The sequence below is a fragment of the Pieris rapae genome, chromosome 4 (assembly GCF_905147795.1).
Source record: "Pieris rapae chromosome 4, ilPieRapa1.1, whole genome shotgun sequence".
In the NCBI taxonomy this organism is placed as follows: domain Eukaryota; kingdom Metazoa; phylum Arthropoda; class Insecta; order Lepidoptera; family Pieridae; genus Pieris; species Pieris rapae.
The window spans coordinates 1,795,286-1,818,167 of record NC_059512.1 but is presented as its reverse complement, the minus strand read 5'-3'; the positions used below and the strand labels follow the sequence as shown (position 1 = coordinate 1,818,167).

The 22,882-nt window shown below is 32.6% G+C and overlaps 2 protein-coding genes across 2 annotated transcripts; one reads left to right on the top strand and one right to left on the bottom strand.

The window, feature by feature from the left end:
- The first annotated feature begins 5,713 nt into the window (after positions 1-5,713).
- On the top strand, positions 5,714-20,433 carry LOC111001036 (ubiquitin carboxyl-terminal hydrolase 5). The gene is made up of 18 exons (XM_045634815.1): positions 5,714-5,952; positions 8,101-8,220; positions 8,895-9,092; positions 9,666-9,772; positions 10,074-10,239; positions 10,860-11,027; positions 11,767-11,928; positions 12,590-12,693; positions 13,220-13,403; positions 13,833-14,044; positions 14,688-14,810; positions 15,412-15,526; positions 16,083-16,196; positions 16,750-16,897; positions 17,037-17,243; positions 17,862-17,971; positions 18,723-18,830; positions 19,495-20,433. Exons 1-17 carry the CDS (start codon positions 5,824-5,826, stop codon positions 18,789-18,791), a joined length of 2,436 nt encoding a protein of 811 aa, XP_045490771.1. The 5' UTR covers positions 5,714-5,823; the 3' UTR covers positions 18,792-18,830; positions 19,495-20,433.
- LOC111001037 (28S ribosomal protein S18a, mitochondrial) lies at positions 20,215-21,671 on the bottom strand. The gene is made up of 3 exons (XM_022270705.2): positions 21,493-21,671; positions 21,126-21,419; positions 20,215-20,964 (listed from the first exon to the last, which is right to left on the bottom strand). Exons 1-3 carry the CDS (start codon positions 21,593-21,595, stop codon positions 20,822-20,824), a joined length of 540 nt encoding a protein of 179 aa, XP_022126397.2. The 5' UTR covers positions 21,596-21,671; the 3' UTR covers positions 20,215-20,821.
- Between the last annotated feature and the right edge of the window lie 1,211 nt (positions 21,672-22,882).

Below are 22,882 nucleotides of genomic sequence, written 5' to 3'. Positions count from 1 at the left end.
AAAACATTGGCTAAATCATATCTCCCCCACTAGTAGCGTATTACGTGAACATTTTTTATTCAGACGATAGCGATAACTACTATTTTAATCTCAGAATTGGTATATAGATTTGGGTAATAAAACAAACATATTAAGAGAAAGCAATATAAATTGTCGTAATACATAAACCTTAGTACTTTGTTCTCCTAAATTGATTTAATATTAATTCTTTATGATGAATGTTATCTTAAACAATTCTTAATAACTCATTTTTATCTTTTAATTTCTGAATGGGTATGTGGGGATTGCACTTAAAATAAAGTATATTTACCGGATTTAGAATTAAATTTCTGAACAGCATCCATTATAGAATATGATAATTTATTAGGTAAAGTTTCTTGAATAAAAATGTTCAGTTCTCTATTGATTTAGTGAAATTAAGTAAGGTTTAATCTGTTTAAACCTTCTTTTGACTTACTGATGGAAGTATTAGTTGTTTCCGCTTTAGTTTGTATTGAAGCATTACGTTAATAAAAATAATTTATTAATATAAGCAGACATTATAATTTTGTATGGTTTATTATTGTGTTAGTTACAATATTGTTCTAAATATAGAATATACAGAATAGTTTTGTGTTAACGCATATTCAGTCATAAAAATAAAAAATCTCCCGCACAAATATACGCAATATACCGTACTTTCACCGTATAGGAACATGACGTTTATTGCCTTGACCCATGTAAGGGTAAGGTAGCCTTCCCGCTATTGGCGCCAGCTTGCTATAAAGGTTCGTCCACACGCGCCTCGTCGGTGATGTAGCTCGCTTGCGCATTGTGACATAAAAACAGGACTGGACAACCAATCAAAAAAAAAACAAAGGGATTGTACTTTTGAAGTGAACTTGATCTTTTTGAAGTGAATTTTTTTGTGAAAATCCGTGTTTTATAGAATAAAAGAGAGAGAGAGAGAGCGATTGATAAAGAGTGAGAAAGGGCGAACGTAGTATTAAGCCATGGAGCGAGAAAGTAGGGAGCAAGGGAGAAAGATCGAGAGAGTGAGTGAGATAGAGCGAACGTTACACTATGCCAAAGAGTGAGAGGTGGACAGAGCTATATTGACAAAGATTGAAACAGAGTAAGGGAGAGCGAGAAAAAAACACGTTATTGATAGATGTTTTCGTTTAATAGTTACATATTAGAACTTTAGATGGCAATTCTGTCGCATAACGTCTTGTTCAGTAAGCGCAGATTTATTATATTATCATGCAAGTATACAGTGTGTAAACATTATAAATATATATAAAGAGTTGATATATACTAGTACATAATCATCTCTTGGGGATTTTACCTTAGAAATACATAATTAATTTACAAAGATGTTTCACTTCTGACACGTGTACTTTGTACGCACGCACTTGACACGACAACAGGCTACAGGCGTAAAACGATGTACAATATTATGTTCTTAAAAGAGTGACTTACTTCTCACGAATACCGTGCAAGCCGCCGAATGACTAACACACAGCAACTAGAGGTAACAAAAAAGGCCAGGGACTTTATTCACCAAAAAGGTTAATTCTTCTCAAAATCATGTCTCATTCACCCAACACCTGTCATGGCCCGTTTGGAGCGTATGGAATAGCGACCATCTTTATCTTACACGGTTTATATGGTTAAAATTTGGTTCATTTAAAAGTTTCCTGAAGCTTGGCGCTTTCTTCGTGTAATATGTCCACAGAACATTCAGATCGGTTAGGGTTGTTTGTCGCTAAGACCATAAGTACTTGACACAAGCACCGACTATGTATTTGACACATTACAAATGACAATTTTGTTTTCTGACACACTTAAAATTAGTGATGTGTCGATCAAAATCGAATTTGGGGTAAAGTCGATTGAAATTTACTTACAAAGATGTATAGTATATTATGCAATTTTAATTTAGGTACGACGATAACCAAATCTTAATTATTTTTTTATGTTATAGAAGGCAAATGGGCAGGAAACTCACTTGATGTTAAGGGATACCGCCGCCTATGGGCACTCTTATTTCCAGAAGGCTCGCAAGTGCGTTGTCGGCCAAAAGTGGCTTTCATATACAAAGGTTTGTATATGTATTTATATTAAATATTAGTTTATAAATACATAAACTACCAGTTTGTAAATCAAAGGCATAGAGTCAGCAATATATATATATAAAAGAGTGAAATTCTCCATTTGACAAGAAACTCTCCGCTAGTCATTGCCAAATTTTTGGAATAGAAAAGATTTTGGAAGAAACTGCGACTATTGTACCATATTATTCCATCTGATATCAGAGATTTGTTGCATGCCTCCTGAATGTTGATGATAAGGTTTCAATAAATAGTTGATCAGGCACACTCACATTACGACCGCGACGTATGAGCAGCGACAATGACAGTTTAGTCAGCATGACGACCCATGTGTGAACTGTTCACGCTATAGACAAACGAATAAAATAATATTTACAGCATTTGCTGAACGACAGCCAGCATCAATAAATTACTTAGCAATATGAACAAAATAGTTAAAGAGCCTTGCGAAGTAAATTAACTTGTACATTATTATCAATTTATCAAAAACACCAAAATTAAATATTGATTATAATAGATTAATCATTTAATACAAAATAATCACAGAATAGTCAAATCAACGATGAGATAGCATACTTGTAGAAAATATGTTTCGTCTGTTTAGTCTAAAAATCATTTTTCGAGTTTTATATATCGGAATGTATTATAAATTGTGAATGATTTAATTTAAAACAGACCCATGCATCACTTGATCTTTAAGTTTACAGGCTTGGTACGTCTTAGGAACCGGTGCTTAGGGCAGGGTTTTGGTGAATTCATGAAAATTTATTCAATGATAATTCCTTAACTTTTGCTTAAAAAGCGTATACTTAGATAAAGTTTCCCTAGAAGGAGTAAAACAGGACTCTATATGAAAGGCACCTACCTAAGTTACTTGAGGGTCGCTGACGCCTTTGCTTTGAGAAGGTAGTAGATGTAACATTAGAAGCATTTAATATTATATCTTTTTTTTTGACGTTCATAAGTTTTATTTAAGTCTAAATGAATAAATGAAATGAAATGATACTTCTGTCAGAGACAGTCAACGAGATACAATTTATGATATTATAATCTCTACAACAAGCGAGTGCGGAAGTAGGATTGGAGATGAATCTAACGAAGACAAAAAATAATGAATAACGCACGAATAAGACCTATAACCTATAACTATCAATGGTAACCCTTTAGAATATGTAAAAACTAAACTTACCTAGGAAAAAGAATAAGTTTCGAGAAAAACAGCCACATTTTAACAATAGAGAGAAGGGTCCTACAACCCTAGTATAGGACCGACAACAATGGGCATCTTTGGAGGGGGCCTTTACCCAAACCGGGATTCCTGTTAATTTGTAAATAAATAATATATATAGATATTACTAACATAATCTAAGCTAACGTACTAACAAAATATTTTTTTTTTTAGTTACTGTAAGATAACTACCAACCAAAAAAGGCTTATTATTATTATTATAGAAGGATTAGTTCATCTTTTGAAGCCCTGTTGGACGTAATTTTTGCTTAGTGTTTTCCGTGTATTATCTATACAGGTGAAAGTCTAAAAAAGTTTTAAAATCGTTTCTATTTTCTGTACATATACTTATACATACATATATATATATATATATAAATATATATATATAAAGCTTTATATAAATACAAATATGTATCATCGCTGCAGAGTTTAAATTCAAATGACTCTATGTGTAAAAAATAACAAAAAACTCTTTGACAAAAACATAAGTTTTCTTTTTGTCAAAGAGTTTAGTTTGTTTTATTAATGGTAGGGGAGCCCACGATGCTAAATGGGGATTTATCGAGCGTCGTGGAGACCTATTGGGTTGCAAAGCTTAGATGATAAGAAGAAAAAAATGTTATATGATATATACCTTTTCAGCGGTGGGGAAAGCGGCTATAGATGTTTAAATATGTAAAAAAAAACTGTTGCATGGACATACTCGAGCGCGTCAGATATTGATAGCATCAATGTCCTACGTATTTTTAATAATGTACGTATGTTAATCTGATCATTTGCATGATGGGGGTGGTTGTACGTAAGGGTTAAAAATGAAAAAAAAAATTTAATCGAGCGCGTCAGGTTTTCTAAGGGGGTGTTAAGTGCACCAAAAAAAAAGCTCTCATTCAATAATCTGACGATTTCGATCTGACGCAAACTCGCAGCCATTATTATAATGTGCAAAAAAATTCGCCATTTTGAAATACTCGAGCGCGTCAGATTAAGATATATATGGTTCAGATTTATATTCTAAGCATACTGTCTCATAATCTGACGATTATCTAGAGGGATTTGCCTGATCTGACAAAAAAAAATATTAGAAAAACGGTTCACCCTAAAGGCCATCCCTGCAATTCCATTCCTGGGCGCTTAAAATTGTACTTATGAGCTCGCTGAGTTCAAAGAAATAATATTTCTATGCGTTTTAGTTCTCCCAGCTCGAAAGTCTGATAGAAGTTTCATAGAACACTATTTTTGAAATTTTCAAACCCCAATTACTTTTGAATGGATCAAGCAATTTTCCCGCGGTTGACGGCGATCGACGCATTTTTTAAGCTCTAATTATTTAATTTCATCAAAAACGATAATCCGATATGAAATGTCGAAGTTATGTGATAGAAATACTTTTTTCGGTTTTCTTTCGTTCACGATATCTCTCGAACGAATCAACCGATTTTGACCAATTTGGTGGCGATCGACGTCGTTTTTCAAGCTTAAAGGTGGATTTTTTGAAGTTGATGGATAAAGCCGTTTAAAAGTTATTGCAAAAAAACACTTTCAAAAAAACAAATTGTTATTTTTTTAGATTTTTCAAAATTTCTCAAAATCTATCGGTCCGAATCGGTTCAAATTCACATGAAATCTAATTTTGAGGGAAACGCGGAGAAGGAAATGTGTGCATCACGCAGCTGCACGCGTTTATCGCACGAACTTTATCGACGAAATTTTGTTATTTCGGCTTGCGGAAATCGTCAGATTATATATTTTTCAATATTCTTGAATTATTTCATTCAAAATAAAAAAAAAATTAGCTAAGCTCGAGAATGTCAAGATGACGTTTTTTTTTACAACTTTGCTGCCCTCCCCTCTCTTTACGTCACTCTCAAATTGTCAGATTAGTGGAATATACACTTTTTAGGATGTGATTAACTCACACTACCTTAATCTGACGCGCTCGAGAATGTCTGATGACCAATTTTTTTACTAATCTGATCCTGTATCCTTCACGGGCGGCCTTATATATGGGCCTCATATTTGGTAGAGGTACTTAACCGGGTACAAGGTATCCCCCTGTATATTAATCTGCCGCGCTTGAGTAAATCCCGAAATCCCCTCTTGGGCTCCCCTACTATAAAGATTAGCGCAATGAAGCTTCACAATATAAATTATAAACCTAATGACTGACTTTTATTTATTACTGATGTATAATATTATAGTTTATTATAATAATACATTATTACAAAACTAAATATATTATATCTGATTGTATTGTACAGCCTACAGATAAGCAATGTTTAAACCACTTATTTGTAATTCATCAGCTCAGTTTGTATGGATACGATCCAACCTGAAATCTGGTTTTGATCATACATCACTATGCGAAATTTGTTTATTGTCACTAATCACTTGTGTCTTGTATATACTGTCAAATTTGAATTCTAATTCACAAATTAGATTTACTGTATTCTTATTTCTTATTGTTAATTAATATTACCATTATTACTCTTGATTTGGCCTATGCATGAATCTTGTGAAGAAAGGATGGTGCCAATAGAACTTTTAACGCCGCATTTGTCCACAATAAAAATACCAACATCGCAACAATTAGTCTATAAAGATGAATGTGTTCTTTCGTTCGACAACCCGGTGAGTTGCATTTTGTTTCTAACCTCCTTAGATTTAGTTTTATAAACAAATTACAATATTGAAATACATTAGTATCTCCCGAGGCATACTGTTTTAAGAATTAGATAAACCAAAGCAAAACTTCAATTGTGTTAATATGAAAAAATACATCTTTATTTCCTATAAATATTTATAATACTACATTAAATTTGTACTGTAAATTGTGCATTTGTTATGCCGGAACTATGGTGTTATCGTTAAAATGTTTAGTGTTCATAAAATTTTTCACTGCTTGATAGAAATTGGCAGCTGTACTAAATATAGAAGTCCTGGTACCTTGCATTGAAAATGAACATAATATCAATGACAAAAATGTATCAAACATCACTGGTGACCAAAAAAGCACATTATATAGTATATCTTGAGTCACATATTTTTTTACTGCACCTTTCTTTACATTCATTGTATGTATTTTGGTCAAAATTACTAATGATAAAGTTATTGGAACAAAAAAGCATATAAAGGATATGATTACCATATATAAAAGAATATTCTTGTTATTAATTATACAAATTTTCATGCAGTCATCAGATTTTGGAATTCTTGCTGATTTAGTTTGTGCATAGTAAAAATCTGAGTTGTTATTGTAGTTGTTTAATATGTTGAACACATTATTTAATACTACTTCTATTTCATCTGTTGTATTTTTGTTAAACTTCAGATCCAGCACCTCTGAAATGTTTGGTCTTAGTATATATTTATGAATAGGTAGAGTAAAGTTTGATTCACAGTCTCCATTTCTTAGGTCCAATAATGCAATACAGTTATCATGCAGGTTTCTCATTTTATTGAGAGATACCTCATGAACATTCATTGGGTACAACATTAATGCTGTCATTATTGGCAGAATCCATTGTATGAATATTGTTATGTAGGTATAATTAGACTTCACAAATGACATCACTGCATTTAAATTTGTGTTTTGGTTTCTTGAATCTTCTCTTAAATCCTGAACACTATCTCTACTCTTTTCTTCTTTAACATTTTGATAATGCATATAGTTATCAATTACAAGGCTCAAAAAACTATTCACCAGAGATGTAACCAAAGGTCCATAGCCAAGTAATAAAACAGAAAATCCACACGGGATTTTTTCAGTATGTGGCTTCAGAACTCTTGTATCAAATTCTTCCATGTTCAAACTTGCTGGTTCAAGAGAAAAGACTGCACGGCATAAAAATGCTAATCCAATACAGATAAGAATAATATTTTGTGACAGTAACACATTGTAAAATTTACCATTCCGACTTAACACTCTTCTTAAATTCAATAAGGCAATACCAAAACCACTTACAATAAGAAGTATTCCTAAATATAAGTCAACAGATTGAAACATGTTGGTAATGTGACGGCTTGTTTAAATGTGCCGACAGTGGCCCCCATAGCTTGCAAAGTTTCTTGCCAGTGATAGCTTATCAGTATGCAAATTATAGGGGCTTTTTTGAATCATCAAGTAACTTTTTCTACTTGAATATCTAATACTGTTATGGAACTTGTGTGGTAAAAGTTGTTGTTGTTCTGAATTTGATTAAAATGGATTAGTTTTTTTTTGTTAGTTAAAAAAAAATATTGAGATGATCAAGGTATCACTTATTCGACGTCATTAACGGTTAGTTAGTTGGCATGAGTATATTAGGCCACTCAATTTTCAATTGGAGTTTGTCTTATTGTATAAGTTCCCTTAATAACGATACTTTTTAATTACATCAAATATCTAATGGGACAGATACAGATCTCCATCTATTTTATTGATAATTTATATGCGATCATTGCCAAATCAAGGCAGTTTCATCACTGTTTACCTTCACCATATGGGCAAGTGTTATTTGCTCATATACAAAGAAAATCTACTGACATACAGTCAGAGTTCAACTGATAGGTTTAAGCGTTGTTAACTTTACCACTGGCTAACATTACTGGTCTTCTATTCTGTGAATTTTATTTTAACCTCGGCTCTGTTTTTGTTATGATATTAATTATGATAATCCAGATTTATATGTTATTTATCATGTATTTAATATTGGCCAAATTTTTAAAAATTCAGTCTCAGAACAACATAATCTTAGGCTATCATTATATTATTTTTGTCTCAAATTTCTATGATTTCAGGAGTCCGAAACAGGACTTTACGTGTCACTGACATCTTTCCTTGGCCTTGGTCGTAATTATGTGGATCTTTACTATCAGAAGACGAAAAATGCTGTCTTCTTACATATCACGAGAAGCAAAGTAAGTAACATAACAAACTCAATTTGTGTAACAATATTTTTTTTATGATTAGGGTACCATGGGGCTTAAACACATGTTGATTAAAATCTTCGATTCGATTTTTCCACCTCTATCTATAGTTTTAATGTCTTATATTACATACATAAGAAGACATCATTAAAACAACTAATTCACATCTATAAACTGTCAATTTGTTTTGTTATTTCAATGCGTGTCAGCTGGATTTTTGGATTTCTGCTGAAAAGATATTTATTTATAATCTGAAAATATATATATAATATAATAGCAAGTCAAAAATACATTAAATGCCTCTAGTTTTACGTTTACTGCCAGTTCTGAAATGAAGGGCGTAGAACGGAAGAGAAGTATAAACTCTACGCCACTCTTTTTAATCGCTAAGGTTTTTTTTTCTTTTACACAACGTTTGTAAGGAACTGCAACCATTACATGTTCCTCATGACATCTTAAGTAATAAATAATAATAATATAAATTAAAAACGAAGATTTGTCTCAGATTGTCAAAGATGCTCTATCAGAAATAACTTACAACACCGCATACACGAATTCAAGTACGACCAGTCACCACAAGTAGCACCTCTTCACGAGTACGACGCATGGCCAGCCCTCAGCTACCGTCACCACGAGATACCAGACTGAAATTAATATTTTTACAGGCTTTAGCAGCTCACGAGGATGCAGAGGAAACCGGCGATGGACCTGAGAAGAAAATTACTCGACTTGCGATTGGAGTTGAAGGCGGCTTCGATCCCGAATATGGAAAACGGAAATACATATACACAGACCACTATAATGTGGTGGTGTTACCCGACTACCACTCGTTCCCGTGGCCTAATGATGCATTACCAGAAGTGGTGAGTTGGAATAAAGGAAGGACTACGTTTGTTTTAGTAGAAAAAAAAAATCATATGTTGAGGTCGTGGATTTGTTGTATTCTCTCAAGTCGGTATAGAATTAGTTTAACATTGTCTGGTCAATATATTCTACAAGCCTTGTTGTCTGTACAAAAAAAAATAAAGTAGTATAATAATCGAAACAACAAATCTAAGGGTGTGCTCGCAGATCGCAAACGGCTCGCGAGTTACACATTCGTGGCGCATTCGCCAGATGTGGACGCACCCTAAGAGTATAACCAACCACTCACTGTATTCATTTTCACAACAAACTCCCAATTGAAATTACACAATTATCACTATATAACTTTAAAGCTATTAAACCTAATTTAATCTATAAAGCTTTTTATACATTTGAGGATTATTTAAATCTTAATACAAATTGAACTGGATCAAATCTGTCCCAAGGATTAGGATCAATCATATACATATACAACTGTAATAGTGTTCTCCTTTTTAAAATAACTATGTGACATAAGTACTTGGAAAATCAAAATATGTTTGGACGGCATAAATACTAAAAGTAATCTCCAGGTCAAGATGTCGGTTCAAGGCATCATAGATGCGCAATCTCCCTTCAAAATAGCCGAAATGGCTGCTTTACAAGGCACCTGGGATGGAGAGAAAAGAGAAGTTTCCGTGTAAGTCAATAAAGTTTTTTTAGGGATAACTGGTTACGGATTGAACAACTTATATCCTGCTTGGAAGACTATATGCTGTATAGAATAAGGAATGAATATGACCATTAAATAAATGTGTGTACGATGCAATTGTGAACTTAAAATGTCCTTAATCCTTTTATACACAGCATACTCCTCCCGGCAAGAAATTTTGAGTCAGATTAAATAACTCTTTCTATATATACATTTTTATTATATACATAATTCGGCCACATCGTTGCCAATTATGGCGATTCCGCGTCATCTAATATTTCAATTCCAGACACTCGGTCAATCTCAAACAGCTGGATAATGGCGTGAAGGTCCCACCGTCTGGTTGGAAGTGTGAAAAATGTGACCTCACCACCAATTTATGGCTGAATCTCACTGATGGATCTATTCTGTGTGGCCGAAGATTTTTCGACGGTTCCGGCGGAAATGATCACGCAGTGAGTTTTGACGCTAAGCGGTTATTACGTAATTAAATTAGGGGGGGGGGGGTCTTGTAAGCGTAACGGCGCGTTACAGGGGTAAGGGGCTTTGAACTACTCGTTACGCAACATTGGTTTTAATTATAACGACGGTCAATTATGCCTCAGATTTGAGATATTAGGTAAAAATGGTGAGTTAGGTAACGATCTATAATAAATGGATCTACCCTCCATTATCCAAGCCTCTTTTTTTATTAAATAATTTGTCAAACAATTTAGTCAAATTGAATTTCTTTGGCATCACAGTTGGGTACTCAGGATTTATATGGGGTGAATTTTTTTTTCTTCAACTACTAAACTGGACCTAATAAAAAACTCTTCTGGCATTTTAAAGTCTTTAAAAGTTTTGTGTTTCTTGAAATAATACAATCAGGATAAAAGCATTTTGATTCAACGTTTTCCGCGTGGATCTTATATTTTTTTCAAACTGTCAAACTTCACAGAGCATAGAGATTGCACAATTCACAGATTATAACAAACAATAGTAACCATAGAAGAAATTTAAAAACTTATTCACTAAACACAATTGAACTTGTTAGCGATTTCCTTATAAATATTAAGTTTTTATAATTAAACAGGTGGAGCATTATCGAAAGACGGGCTACCCTCTAGCGGTGAAATTGGGAACTATAACCATAGATGGCAAGGGGGATGTGTTTTCATATGCTGAAGACGATATGGTGGAAGATCCCTACTTGGCTGATCATTTAAAACACTTCGGAATTAATGTGCAACAATTGCAGAAGGTATGCTGGAATTAATTTAAATAACAAATTATTAATATTCAATAGTCACATATATATTTTGTAAAATCAATTCGACCTACCTTTTCTTTGTAAATAATACTGTACATATTGTTCGAAACTAATATTTTATAAAATTTATTTCGTTTTTTTTTAACTTAACTTTTTTTAAAACCTACATTTTCTCGCTAAATTAATATAATTCTTTGAGAAATTAAGTATCTTTGAACCGAACCATAGTCGTCATTAGATATGCCCGTATACTGCTATATTCTTTAAACTTGAAGATTCTCGGCCAGTATCTAAATAAAGTATAAAATACTAATTACTTAATTAATAACACTTATGAATTTAGAAAATATGTGAAATTTTCTAAATTAAGGCTTACTACCAGTTTGCAAGTCAAGGGCGTTGAGCGGGCAAAAACTGGCAAGAAACTCCCTGCCACTTTTAATCGCCAATCGATTCCAAGGATAAGAATCATTCAAATAATCGTCAATAATTTTAAACTAGCAACCCACTTTGGAGCCCTCTGATATTAAGTGGCCATGGGCGGTGGTATCGCTTATATATATACTTAATATAACGTGATTCCGTTTGATTGAAAATAATTGTTAAAAAAGGGATTGAAATTGATACTTTTTTCTTTAATTTGAAAATAAAAAAACAACTGAAAAATACACAATAACATAATGCATAATATGTACTTGTCTATATTAAGATATTTACGTTTTCTGTTTAGACTGAGAAATCAATGGTGGAATTGGAATTAGAATTGAACCAGAAAACCGGTGAATGGAATACGCTTCAAGAGAGTGGGAGTGAACTGCAACCTTTGAATGGGCCAGCTCTAACCGGATTGAATAATCTGGGAAATTCGTGTTATATCAACTGTGTGATGCAGGTGAGTGAACGAATTATACAAACGATAAGGTTTTTATTTATTTTATGAATTAAATTTACGATATTGAAAAAACAAAGAACTGTGTTTGGCCAACGCTTGATATGACTGTAACACAAACACACTGCACGATCATAACATCTTTCAGCTACACTCTCAATTCAATTACATGCGCATACACACCCATTCAGACTCACTCGTTCACTCATTCTTAATTTTTAACTCTAAAATTATTATTTTGATACTAAGTACTTTATTTAAAACTGTTTTAAACATGTACATGTACCACGGAATAATGTCTTCTAGTTACCCACGACACAGGGCCTCCCTAGTGTGGAGACTAGCGATATACAAACCTTTGGGGAGCGATAAAGTTTTACGTCACGCCATTTTTGGGAACCCCCCCCCCCCATGTAACGCGCCGTAGCCCGTAACGTTCTTCTGTACCAAATAGTAAAACGTTTCGTTACCATCCAGGTACTTATTACATACCTTAAAGTTACCATCGGATTGTGTAAAGTAGCGCATAATTCCATCCCCGCCCCGCATCTTAACGTTTTATCCCAATCCCCCCCCCCCCCAAATTCGTTACGTAATACCGGTACGCTCCTGATAAATAAAGTTGATAAATAAAGTTTTTTATTTATTTCTCATTAAATTCCAGGTTTTATTCCGGATGCCAGATTTCGTCCGACATTTCGTGGATGGCGTTGGGGATATTTTCCTAAATCTCCCCGAAGATCCGGTCAACGACTTCAACGTACAGACGTTAGTTATTTTTCACCTAGAAATATAGCTTAAGTTATGAAATATAGTCATAGGCATAGTCATAATATCTTTATTGATTTAGGTAAACATGTACACTTATGAACGTCAAGGAAAACAAATTAAATTAATCGTAAATTTACATTTACCACCAGTTCACAAGAACTTATAACTTTATTTAATACTTATATTATGAAGATATGATTTGAAACAGTTGGTTCATTAGAAACGATATGAATGAGTTACACATAGAAATAGCAATATTATTAACGAATCACACACACACAAACACGAAATAATAACAAAATGTTATGGAAAAAAAACCCGGAAAAATGTGTGTATGTGTGTGTGTGTGTGGTTGTAACTGCATTTGTGTTACTCAGCATTATGCTGTGGGGCAGACGTTCCTCAGCCATATTCCTTCCATATCACAACACGAGTTTAGGAGTAATTATAGACAAACATTCACATTTTTTTTTCAATTCCGACAATATCACTTTGGAGGTTAATGATGATGGGCACTCTCTAGGGCAAAAGTTGGCGTAGGCCTGATATCTGGGCGGTATTCGTTTCCCGGGGATGATAGCGGGTTTCAGCCGGGAATATCTCTCCATATGTTCAGACAGCTTATTGGCAAAGGTCACCCTGAGTTTATGACCAAGAGGCAACAGGATGCGCACGAGTTCTACCTGCATTTCCTTACTCTATTGGAGGTAAGACCACAGACAATTATTTCCAATTTAGAGAACGATTTACTAAAAATGAACCTAAATTCACTTTTCGACTATACCACGACTAATTTTTTTTATTTATTTATTTTTTTTTATTTTTTTTTTAAATTTGGAAAAATAAATTTTTATTTGACATTAGCTACTGTCACGCTCTTACCTGAGCAAGAAAAGTATGTGGCACTGTATAATATATTTTGTCTTTTCAAGTATAAACAATCACATACTACCACGCTATACCTAGATTCTTTTTTAATTTGTCAATCTGGCTTCAAATCGATTCAGAATATTAGATAATTCATAAACTAAATTCTCAATAAAAATAAATCTATTACTTTTTGTCTGTACTTGCAAAATGCTAATAAATTTTTTTCCGAAATAAAACTGTTATCTAATTTTATACTGATTTTTCAGCGCAACAGCAGGCACAAACCAAACCCCTCCGACTGTCTCAAGTTAGTCGTCGAGGAACGTATACAATGTACAGAGTCCCTCAACGTGAAGTACGTTAGAAGACCGGAACATTATTTGCCTTTGCCGGTTCCGGTCGCGGCGGCCACTAATGCCGCTCAAGTTAGAGAATACGAGGCAAGACGGGTGGAGGCAGAAGCTAGTGGACAGAGATTGTAAGCAAACTTTGAATTTTTTATAAATTCGATTTTCATATGGGCGTTTAAAACTCTTTAATCTTTGTTTACTTTATGGATAATGAGCGTAAACGACATTATTTTTTGACATGTCAGAGCATATTTCAATATCAATACATCTAAACATTTGAGCCAATACATACATTTTATTTGTTAGTGACTGTATCCATTTTATTAAGTGCGGGGCTTAACATTAAAAGTGGGCGAGTTATAATTAGCAGCCTTTTATCACAAACAGTAAAAAAAGCACAAGTTAAGGTAACATTTTTAAAAAAGGTTCACATAATGTAGTACAGGCAGTAGTAGGAAGTGATGCCAGCTAAATAATAAAATAAATAATAAAGTTTATTCCATATATTATATTAGTTCGTGATATTGAAATATTTGTCATTTTAGTAAATTGAGTAACTAAATATTGAAATTTACCTTTTTGTAGGTAAAACATAAATACTTAACATTTAATTATTTATTGCTCTCAAATGGGTCAAATTTTTCCCCTTTTTTCGGTGAATTTTTTTAGTAGCAACACTCATCAAATGTCAGAATTGTATGGAATAAAAAATCAGAGTACAATCTACAAATCCTTCGATCTGACCTTTGACGTGTACGAATAAACTTTCAGAGACCCATCACAAACAGTCCGTCCGAACATCCCATTCAAGGCTTGCCTCGACAGTTTCATGAGGGAAGAGTCCATTGATCAATTCTTCAGTTCCGCTGTTAACAAGAAGGTCACGGCTAAGAAGTAAGTAGATTATCAGGCAAACAGAAACATAAAATTTAATTTGATTTTAATAATGATAAGCTTTTATCCACAGCTTATTTACTTATAAAAACTCTTTTCTTGTAAGAATTACTAATTCTTATAAGGCCGGCAGTGTGAGTGTCCATGGGTGGTGGTATCATTTAACGCCAGGTGAGCTTCGTACACTCACGCAGAAGTTATACTTCTTTGACGTAACACGATAAAAATGTTTTCAAAAATATTATTTTTCGCCTTATTCTAACAATAGAAAAAAGGTATTTAACGAATGTTTTATTATAACCCTTTATCTAGTGAAATAAAGTTAATTTAAATATCAAAAATACTAAAATGTTGACTATAGCTGACTTCAGGGCATATAGCTTGTCCGTTTCGTGCGCGCGCGTATTGTAAAAATTTTATCTCATCATTTTTCATGCATTAACGCGCCAAAAGAAGTATAACTTCAAAAATGTATGTCATACAAAAATAAATATTTACATTTTTTTTTGTCAATTTTGGCCCTTTCATCGCATCGCGCCCATCGGTCTTTTGGTCTATCCTTGTCATCAGGATCAAAATTTTAATTATAAATTTCTTTCAGGATCACACGTTTAGGGACTTTCCCGGACTTCTTGTGGATTCAGCTGAAGAAATTCACCATCAAAGAAGACTGGACGCCCGCAAAGCTTGATGTTGAAGTGGATATGCCGTGGGAGGTAATTTTTACTTTTATTTTTACATGCTGTTTGTTTGTCTCGATAAAGCTCAGAAATGGCTGGATAATGATGATCTTGAAATATTTTATTTTTATAAATATCAAAATAAAAAAATATATATTAAAAACAACAAATGAATGTTCCTATAAATACTTTTCTCAGCTAGGAAATAATAAAAAATTAAAATGTTGTATTTCATAGCTATAGTATTGAGGTCCGATCACTTTGGTGTGTTATAAAAAAATGCATTAAGTTTTGACACAAATATATGTTTGTGACGCAAAGTTCACAGTGTCATCTAGTTATATGTTACGGATTACTTTTAATGCAGCAAAAGTATTATAATATTTACAAACTAATATTTTTGTATGGCAAGTCCATACAAAAATAGTGTGGTATTTGTTGCTGATATTATTAGACCTTTTGATTTTAATTCTAGTCATTTTAGGCGAATTCCTAATAACTATTTTTTTGCTTATAAAGTAACAAATACTGTTCAAAGGTTAGTTAGTCTAAGTTGCCTAGAATTTTGGATAATTACCTTGTATCATTTTAGATAGACCTAAAGAGTTTACGAGGTCATGGACCACAACCTGATGAGACGCTTTTACCGGAATCAAGTCCAGACACTCCCGCGCCGGTCTACGATGAAGCTTTGCTGGCACAGTTAGTGAGTATGAAGAACTTTAGTGATAGCAGCAGATTTGTCCCCCCCCCCCCTCCTCTTTTCAGCAAAACTAAGCTCATTTATTAACACTATGTTGCATTACAATATACAAACTAAACATAATTAAATGAAAAGGAGGGCAACTGGCGGCATTATCGCTTTCGAGTGATATCTTCCAGGCAACTACGAGTAAAGAAAAAAATGTATTAAATTACATATATATATATATTTAATAATAGTACATAAACATCTTAATGTTTAGAAATCCTCGAAATCGCATTTCTTTTTCAAGCATAGACAATGTGTGTGAAAAAGTAATTAATTGAATAATATAAATATAATTAATAAAATAAATAATAATACTGTTGATGTAATCACCAAATACGAAACGTAAACGTACGTACGTAAAACTTTGACAGTCCCCAAACAGAGGTTTTCACTTGAAGTGGAATATGGGCTTAAAAAATACGGGCTACATTTTTTACTTACATTTAAATTTAGTACCGCCATATTTTTTTTTAATTTTATGATTTAAATGTGCGAATCTTATTTGTAGTTAGACATGGGTTTCCCAATAGAGGCATGTAAGAAGTCGCTCTACTATACAAATAACTCCGGCATGGAGGCTGCGTCTAACTGGCTCATGGAACATATGACTGACTGGGACTTTGCCAACAAGTTTGAGCCGCCCGGATTTAAATCAGGTAATATGGCAATAAATAAAAAAATTTTTTTTGTATACCTGCTAGGAAAATATTATTTTTCTTTTTTTTTTTTGCGTAATAACCTTTATTTACAAACTTTTTTTTTTAAAAAAAAACGTTTTTTTTGTACTTCCCATAGACAATGCGGTGACAGTAGACCCAGCAAGCGTGGAACAGATAACTGGCATGGGTTTCACAGCAGCCCAAGCGGCCAAAGCTCTCCAGGCCACGGAAGGGGATGTTGGCAGAGCCCTGGACTGGATCTTCAGCCGGGCAGAACAACTGGATGTTGACGAAGAAAGTGTTCCGAAAGACAATAATTTCGGATGCAGGGATGGTGAAGCGAGTAAGAATCTTTCTTTTAAAAACTAAGGTTTATTTCTTATTAGTCTTAAGTCAGGCTTCAAAAAATTGTGAACTTAATTTTTTTACTAATATTATTGTTGGCTGTGGTTATTACTTAATCCTTCTGTGCCTGTTCGTGACTTTTTGGCTCTAAGGAAACCCGGTGTTCTCATGATATTTTTCTTCAATGTAAGAGATTTAGATGACAAGGGTAGATGCCAACACGGCATTAATGTAATGAATTACATTTCTTAATAAAATGAGAAATTTTGCTAAAAATTAAACCAGAGTAGTGATCATGAACAAAATCTTAAATCATAAAAAATATTATTAAATAATATTTTTTTTCCAAATGATAAAAAGTCTATTTTTAAAAACATTAATCGGAAGATCTTTTAATGATAAATTCCAGATAAATTTTTGGCATAGCCAATTTCTCCCCATGTCTATTTCAACAGATTTTTAGACCCGTTGACTTAAAATATGTATGTTTTTGAGAACGAATAAATTATATATGAATTAACTGACCTATATAAATAAACAATATTTTGATTTTTATTAATTATTTTAACTGACGACTCTTTTTGCACTGACTATATGTTACTAATATATCTTTTAGGGTACAAGCTGGTGGCGTTTATATCTCACATGGGCACATCGACAACAGTGGGCCATTATGTATGTCACATATTACGTCAAGACGCATGGGTCATATATAATGACAATAAGGTAAGTTTTGGCCAGTTTAAACATTATATTGACAAGATGTTGAAAGATATGTCTAGTTATAATGAAAGCAAGGTCAGACGGTTGTATGTTATTTAAAAAAAGTATTTACATGTGACCCTTAAGTAAAAACTATCTATAATATCTAAAATAAAAAAATTCATTAATAATTAAACTATAGACTTATTAGTAATTAAGCTACACCACATTCTAATTGAGAAAAGTTATGAAAAGGAAATAATTTTTTAGATTTTTTTTCTTATTAGCTCCTATTCATAGCCATGTTAAATAAAGTTATCATTTTCATTTATCATCAGTTTTAGTGAAAGAATATTTTAAAATTTGTTTTAGTTTGTCTTTTAAAAATAAATTTATATTAATAATGTAGATCAGCAAATAATAGTGATTTAGGTCAATTGAACATCGCCGCTGCCTATTCCCATAATTTAAATAAATAGTCAATCAACAATTATATAAGATGGGTTATCCCACACAGCCATATTTATGTTCTCACCCGACCTAAAGGGTACAAAAACACTAACCTGGGACTACATGTAGGTGAATAAGACAGTTAATCTAGTAGTAGTCGCATTTCTAATATTGTTTCACTAAGTATTTCATCTGCAGCCATAAGTATATATCTGAGAAAGTTATTTACAACTATTCTAAAAACATATTTTAATAAATCAATCCAGGGAAAATTATAAATTTGATTTGTTGAGAACAGATTTTTTAATTATATTTCCTTCACCAGGTGGAGTTGTCACTGAATGCACCAAAAAATCTTGGATATCTTTATCTATACCAGCGTATTGAGCCTTAAGTTAAGTGATATGACATGAGCGAATACTTTATTTGAATATAAGAGCTAGCGCGCACCGGTGACTTTTGTCAACATGACAAAAAAGTTTTTGTCGCTGTCACGTCACGCCTCCAAAGCGAGGTGCGCTCACGAAAGGTGACAGTGACAATTTTTTTTTAAAGCTTCATTTGGATTTCGACCGTCTCGGTCGTCATCTGTGAGCTTATAAGGAAACTCAAAAGAGAAAAAAAGCGAAAAGAATTTTAACCATGTTTCATAAACTTCGGGAACATCCAAAGAAATTTATTGGGTATTTTCGCATGAGTGTTAGAAGTTTTGATGAATTAATTCGCAACTTTGGACCTGCGTTGATATACGAAAATACAAACATGAGATTGTCATTATCATTATCGATATCCTCTTCATGCACTTTCACGTTTTGCGTAGACGTTGACGCCATTTTTCGTGCGCTAAAGACGACGATCCGAATGCAAATGGCGGAAGAACTACGTGTTGAGTGACAATTTTGTTGCCCGTGCGCGCGCTGCTATAAAAACCTACCGGCGCGGTGACAGTTTCGTCACGGGCTTGTCCGCCGGTCGGCGGACAAAAATGTCACCCAATTGTTACGTCGTAACGTGCGCGCACCTCCATACATACTCATAGACTTGATGTGAGTGACGAAACAGTCACGGTGACAAAAGTCACCAGTGCGCGCTAGCCCTAACTTAAACGGGCAAAAATGTGAATTTATTTTTTGAAGTTGTCTATCTGTAGACAATTGCTTTGTCAAGTTTTCTTAAAATGTCATAATTCAATTGACATAAAATTCAGTGTTGCAATAAATGTAAAAATAAATTTAACTTGACGCTGCCAAAAAGTATTTTAATATTTATAAATCTACTTGCAGTGCTATGATACAAAACATACATGCAAAGAATTGTCTCTGATTTTGCAAAAAAAAACTTTTTTACTATGTGTATAAGAAACCCCAGATGACTTATCTAAATCATAATGCATTTGTGTATTAAAATAAAAATACTAATAAATTCTAGTGTTTTTTTTTCTCTAGAGTCACGCACTGCTTTGTTACTTGCATTTAATTGAAATAACAGTCCCAATAATTTATTTAACTTATTGGACAAAAATCTTTAATATATATATATATATATATATATTTTATTCATTTTTGGACTGTGCTGCCAATGCCTTCACAATAATATATTTACATGTATTCATAAATACAAAATCAGTATACTGTACGTATTTAAATAAAGTATCATTTTGCAACACATTTTTTTGTAATCACAATGTGAAAGAAAGGGATTCAACTAATTACTAGATTGTGTGACCAAAGTAATATATTTCTACTGTTTCTATCCCTTTGCTGTTATGTGTATGTACTTATTAAAGTAAAATAAAATATTTTTTTTCATTCATGCAAAAAATGTAGTAGTAGCAGTAGCATAGATCTATATGTTTTTTACAAAAGTTGGCAATTAAATTAAATAAAAAAATAAGGGATACTTATTGTCAACAAGTTTTGAGCTTATAAATAATAATACTAACATAATTGCATAACTGTACTTTTTTAGGTTTATCAGTTCACCTTTGTTAATTCCAGAATCTTGTGTAAAAACAACAAATAAATTATTGTCTAGAATTTGTTTTTTTTTATTTTATTTACAAACAAATCTTATATATATATGTAAATCTTTAAATTATTATAAGTAATATTTAAGTGGGAATACACTTTTATGGCTCAGATGTCTGTATGTAATGGGGGATGATCACTTCTGAACTGAGACACATCTTCTATCTGATCTTTGACTTGCCAGTTCTCTATTTTTATTTGATTGACCAAGCAAGTGTTAATTGTGCATTTAGAAAATTTATTTTGCACCCATAGGCAAATGCCTGACCTTGGTTGACTGTTTACTTCAAACAGTTTCTTTAAGGCTGCCAATGACACATAACAAACTTTTTTATATTTTTTGCATAATTTATTTCCTAATTAACTACATATTTCTTACATACAATAATTTCTATACTCAACGCTTAAACCTGTCATTTTGGTTTGGAATTCTCTTCCAAAAAATGGTCTTCTCATCATAGTAAGTATTAAACTTCTTATAACCATACCTTTTCCTTGGGTCTTTTTTACAATAAGATGGTGTAAGGTTAATCATAAGACCTGAAAAAAACATATTAAGTAAAATACAATGTCTGCTGATCACTATATATGTATAGAATTATTTGTCTGTATTTACCTTAGAAAAACAATTTTTTTTAATTTTATTTATAATAATATTTTATTTTTTAAAAACGTTTAATTTTAATTAATTTAAAACAAACCTGCTTTTTGAGCCATTGTAACCATTTTGCCAACTTTTTTCTGCTGCATACGACATAACCCTGTAATTCGACGCGGTAACATACATCCATCACTGCGAACGAACTGGCTTAGTATCAGAACATCTGTGTGTTTAACATCCAGATCTAATTGACACAAGTAACACAAGGATTTTTCACAGTCTTTGGTTGGTACTAAATCTGGAATCTTCTCTGCTCTAACTAACAATTCTGATCTTGGTGACGGCAAGCTTACACCTTCAATAATTAATTTATTTCCCTCTTTGTATTCACGTACTGCAAGAAACAAAAAGTATAAGGTTATAATTTACTACACAAATACATAGGTTTTTCATTTTTTCTAACTTACTTTCTTTTATATTTAAGTTACTAGTTACTGATAATGCTCGAATGTAGGGAGTAGTCACTGCATTTTTAAGAATAGAAAATGCTTTAGTTGATAGTAAAGACATTATCACCAATATAAAATAAAAATTACAGAGCAAGATTATCAGATCCAAAATCTCAAATTCAAGTCAAATGAGTCAAATCATAAATGATGATTACGGACTGTCATAGTCATATCGCTTATCGTATCTGTGGTTTATTATTGTAACTGACGTTTGACTAGAGAGTCCGTACCACTAGACCCGCAGCGAAAAATATACTAAATTTAAAAGATCGCGAGTAAAATCGCTGAGTTTCTTAAATAGTTAGTAAACATATCCACGCGGTCGTAAAATGACTGTCGTATCATTGCGAGGCAAGATGCAAAAATAATCTTACATTAACGGAAGCCAGTTTAAAAAAAATTCAACCTAGAGACCACTTTTTTTGCTACTTTTTCTAACGCCATCCTAAGCAATTAAAACATGTGGACGAATATTAAATAAAAATATGGTTAATCCATTTGTAGTTTCGACAGAAATCGACAGCAAAGCAGATTCTGACAAAAATGAGTATAGTGACTGCAGTATATCTGGAATTAAACCGTTAAGAGACCATAACTATTGTAAATTTTAAATTATAGCTTGCTCTACTCGAGACAGCAAATTTTAGTAAACCACTAGTTTTTTTTAATCGAAAACTTATTATGGGTAGAAAATTGATGCGAATTATGTTGGCAACATTTTGCTTTGTGCTTTACTTAGTGAATAATTAATAAGCCCATGGAGCTCTTCTTAATGTTTTACCAAGTTAATATTCTATAAAGAGGCTATTCTTTTTCCGTATCGATCCATCCCTTATTATTTAGAGACTAGGTTGAAATAATTCATTATGCAAAATACCCCTATAGTTTTTTTTCTTAACAGCAACATATGTAAGAGTTTGAAAGATCTATTTTTATTTATCGCTTATCTAGCGTAAACAACTACTGTTCGAATTAAAAAAAAGTAGTTTTCACTTAGCGATACTTCAAAACAATTCTTTTTTAGTGGTGGTGCGTGGCAAAAACTGCGTTACTATGTGAGCGTTCACAATTATGTTAAGTTATGTAATCAAGGTGTTTTTTTTAAAATTAATTATTAAATTTTAAACCAAATCCCCTGACATCATTTTAAATTAAGACCTTAGGAAATATATTTTATTTAAAATCTCGGCAACGAACACAGGAATTTATCAAAATAATTATATACACAAATAAAACCAAATTGGGATGACAATGATTTATTCAACAACAAAGATCAATGTAATTTGCTTAACTAATCTTAAATAATTTCCAATAAAATATATAACATAGAAATTTAACATAAGATACA

What these genes read in the sequence shown, in the direction of transcription:
- LOC111001036 (XM_045634815.1), top strand. Translation starts at nt 5,824, where the DNA reads ATGCATGAATCTTGTGAAGAAAGGATGGTGCCAATAGAACTTTTAACG. An exon ending in TACATATCACGAGAAGCAAA is followed by an intron (nt 8,221 to 8,894) that starts GTAAGTAACATA and finishes ATATTTTTACAG; the next exon opens with GCTTTAGCAGCTCACGAGGA. An exon ending in GCCGCCCGGATTTAAATCAG is followed by an intron (nt 16,898 to 17,036) that starts GTAATATGGCAA and finishes TACTTCCCATAG; the next exon opens with ACAATGCGGTGACAGTAGAC.
- LOC111001037 (XM_022270705.2), bottom strand. Translation starts at nt 21,595, where the DNA reads ATGTCTTTACTATCAACTAAAGCATTTTCTATTCTTAAAAATGCAGTG. An exon ending in TAACTTAAATATAAAAGAAA is followed by an intron (nt 21,420 to 21,492) that starts GTAAGTTAGAAA and finishes TGTTTCTTGCAG; the next exon opens with TACGTGAATACAAAGAGGGA. An exon ending in TACAATGGCTCAAAAAGCAG is followed by an intron (nt 20,965 to 21,125) that starts GTTTGTTTTAAA and finishes TGTTTTTTTCAG; the next exon opens with GTCTTATGATTAACCTTACA.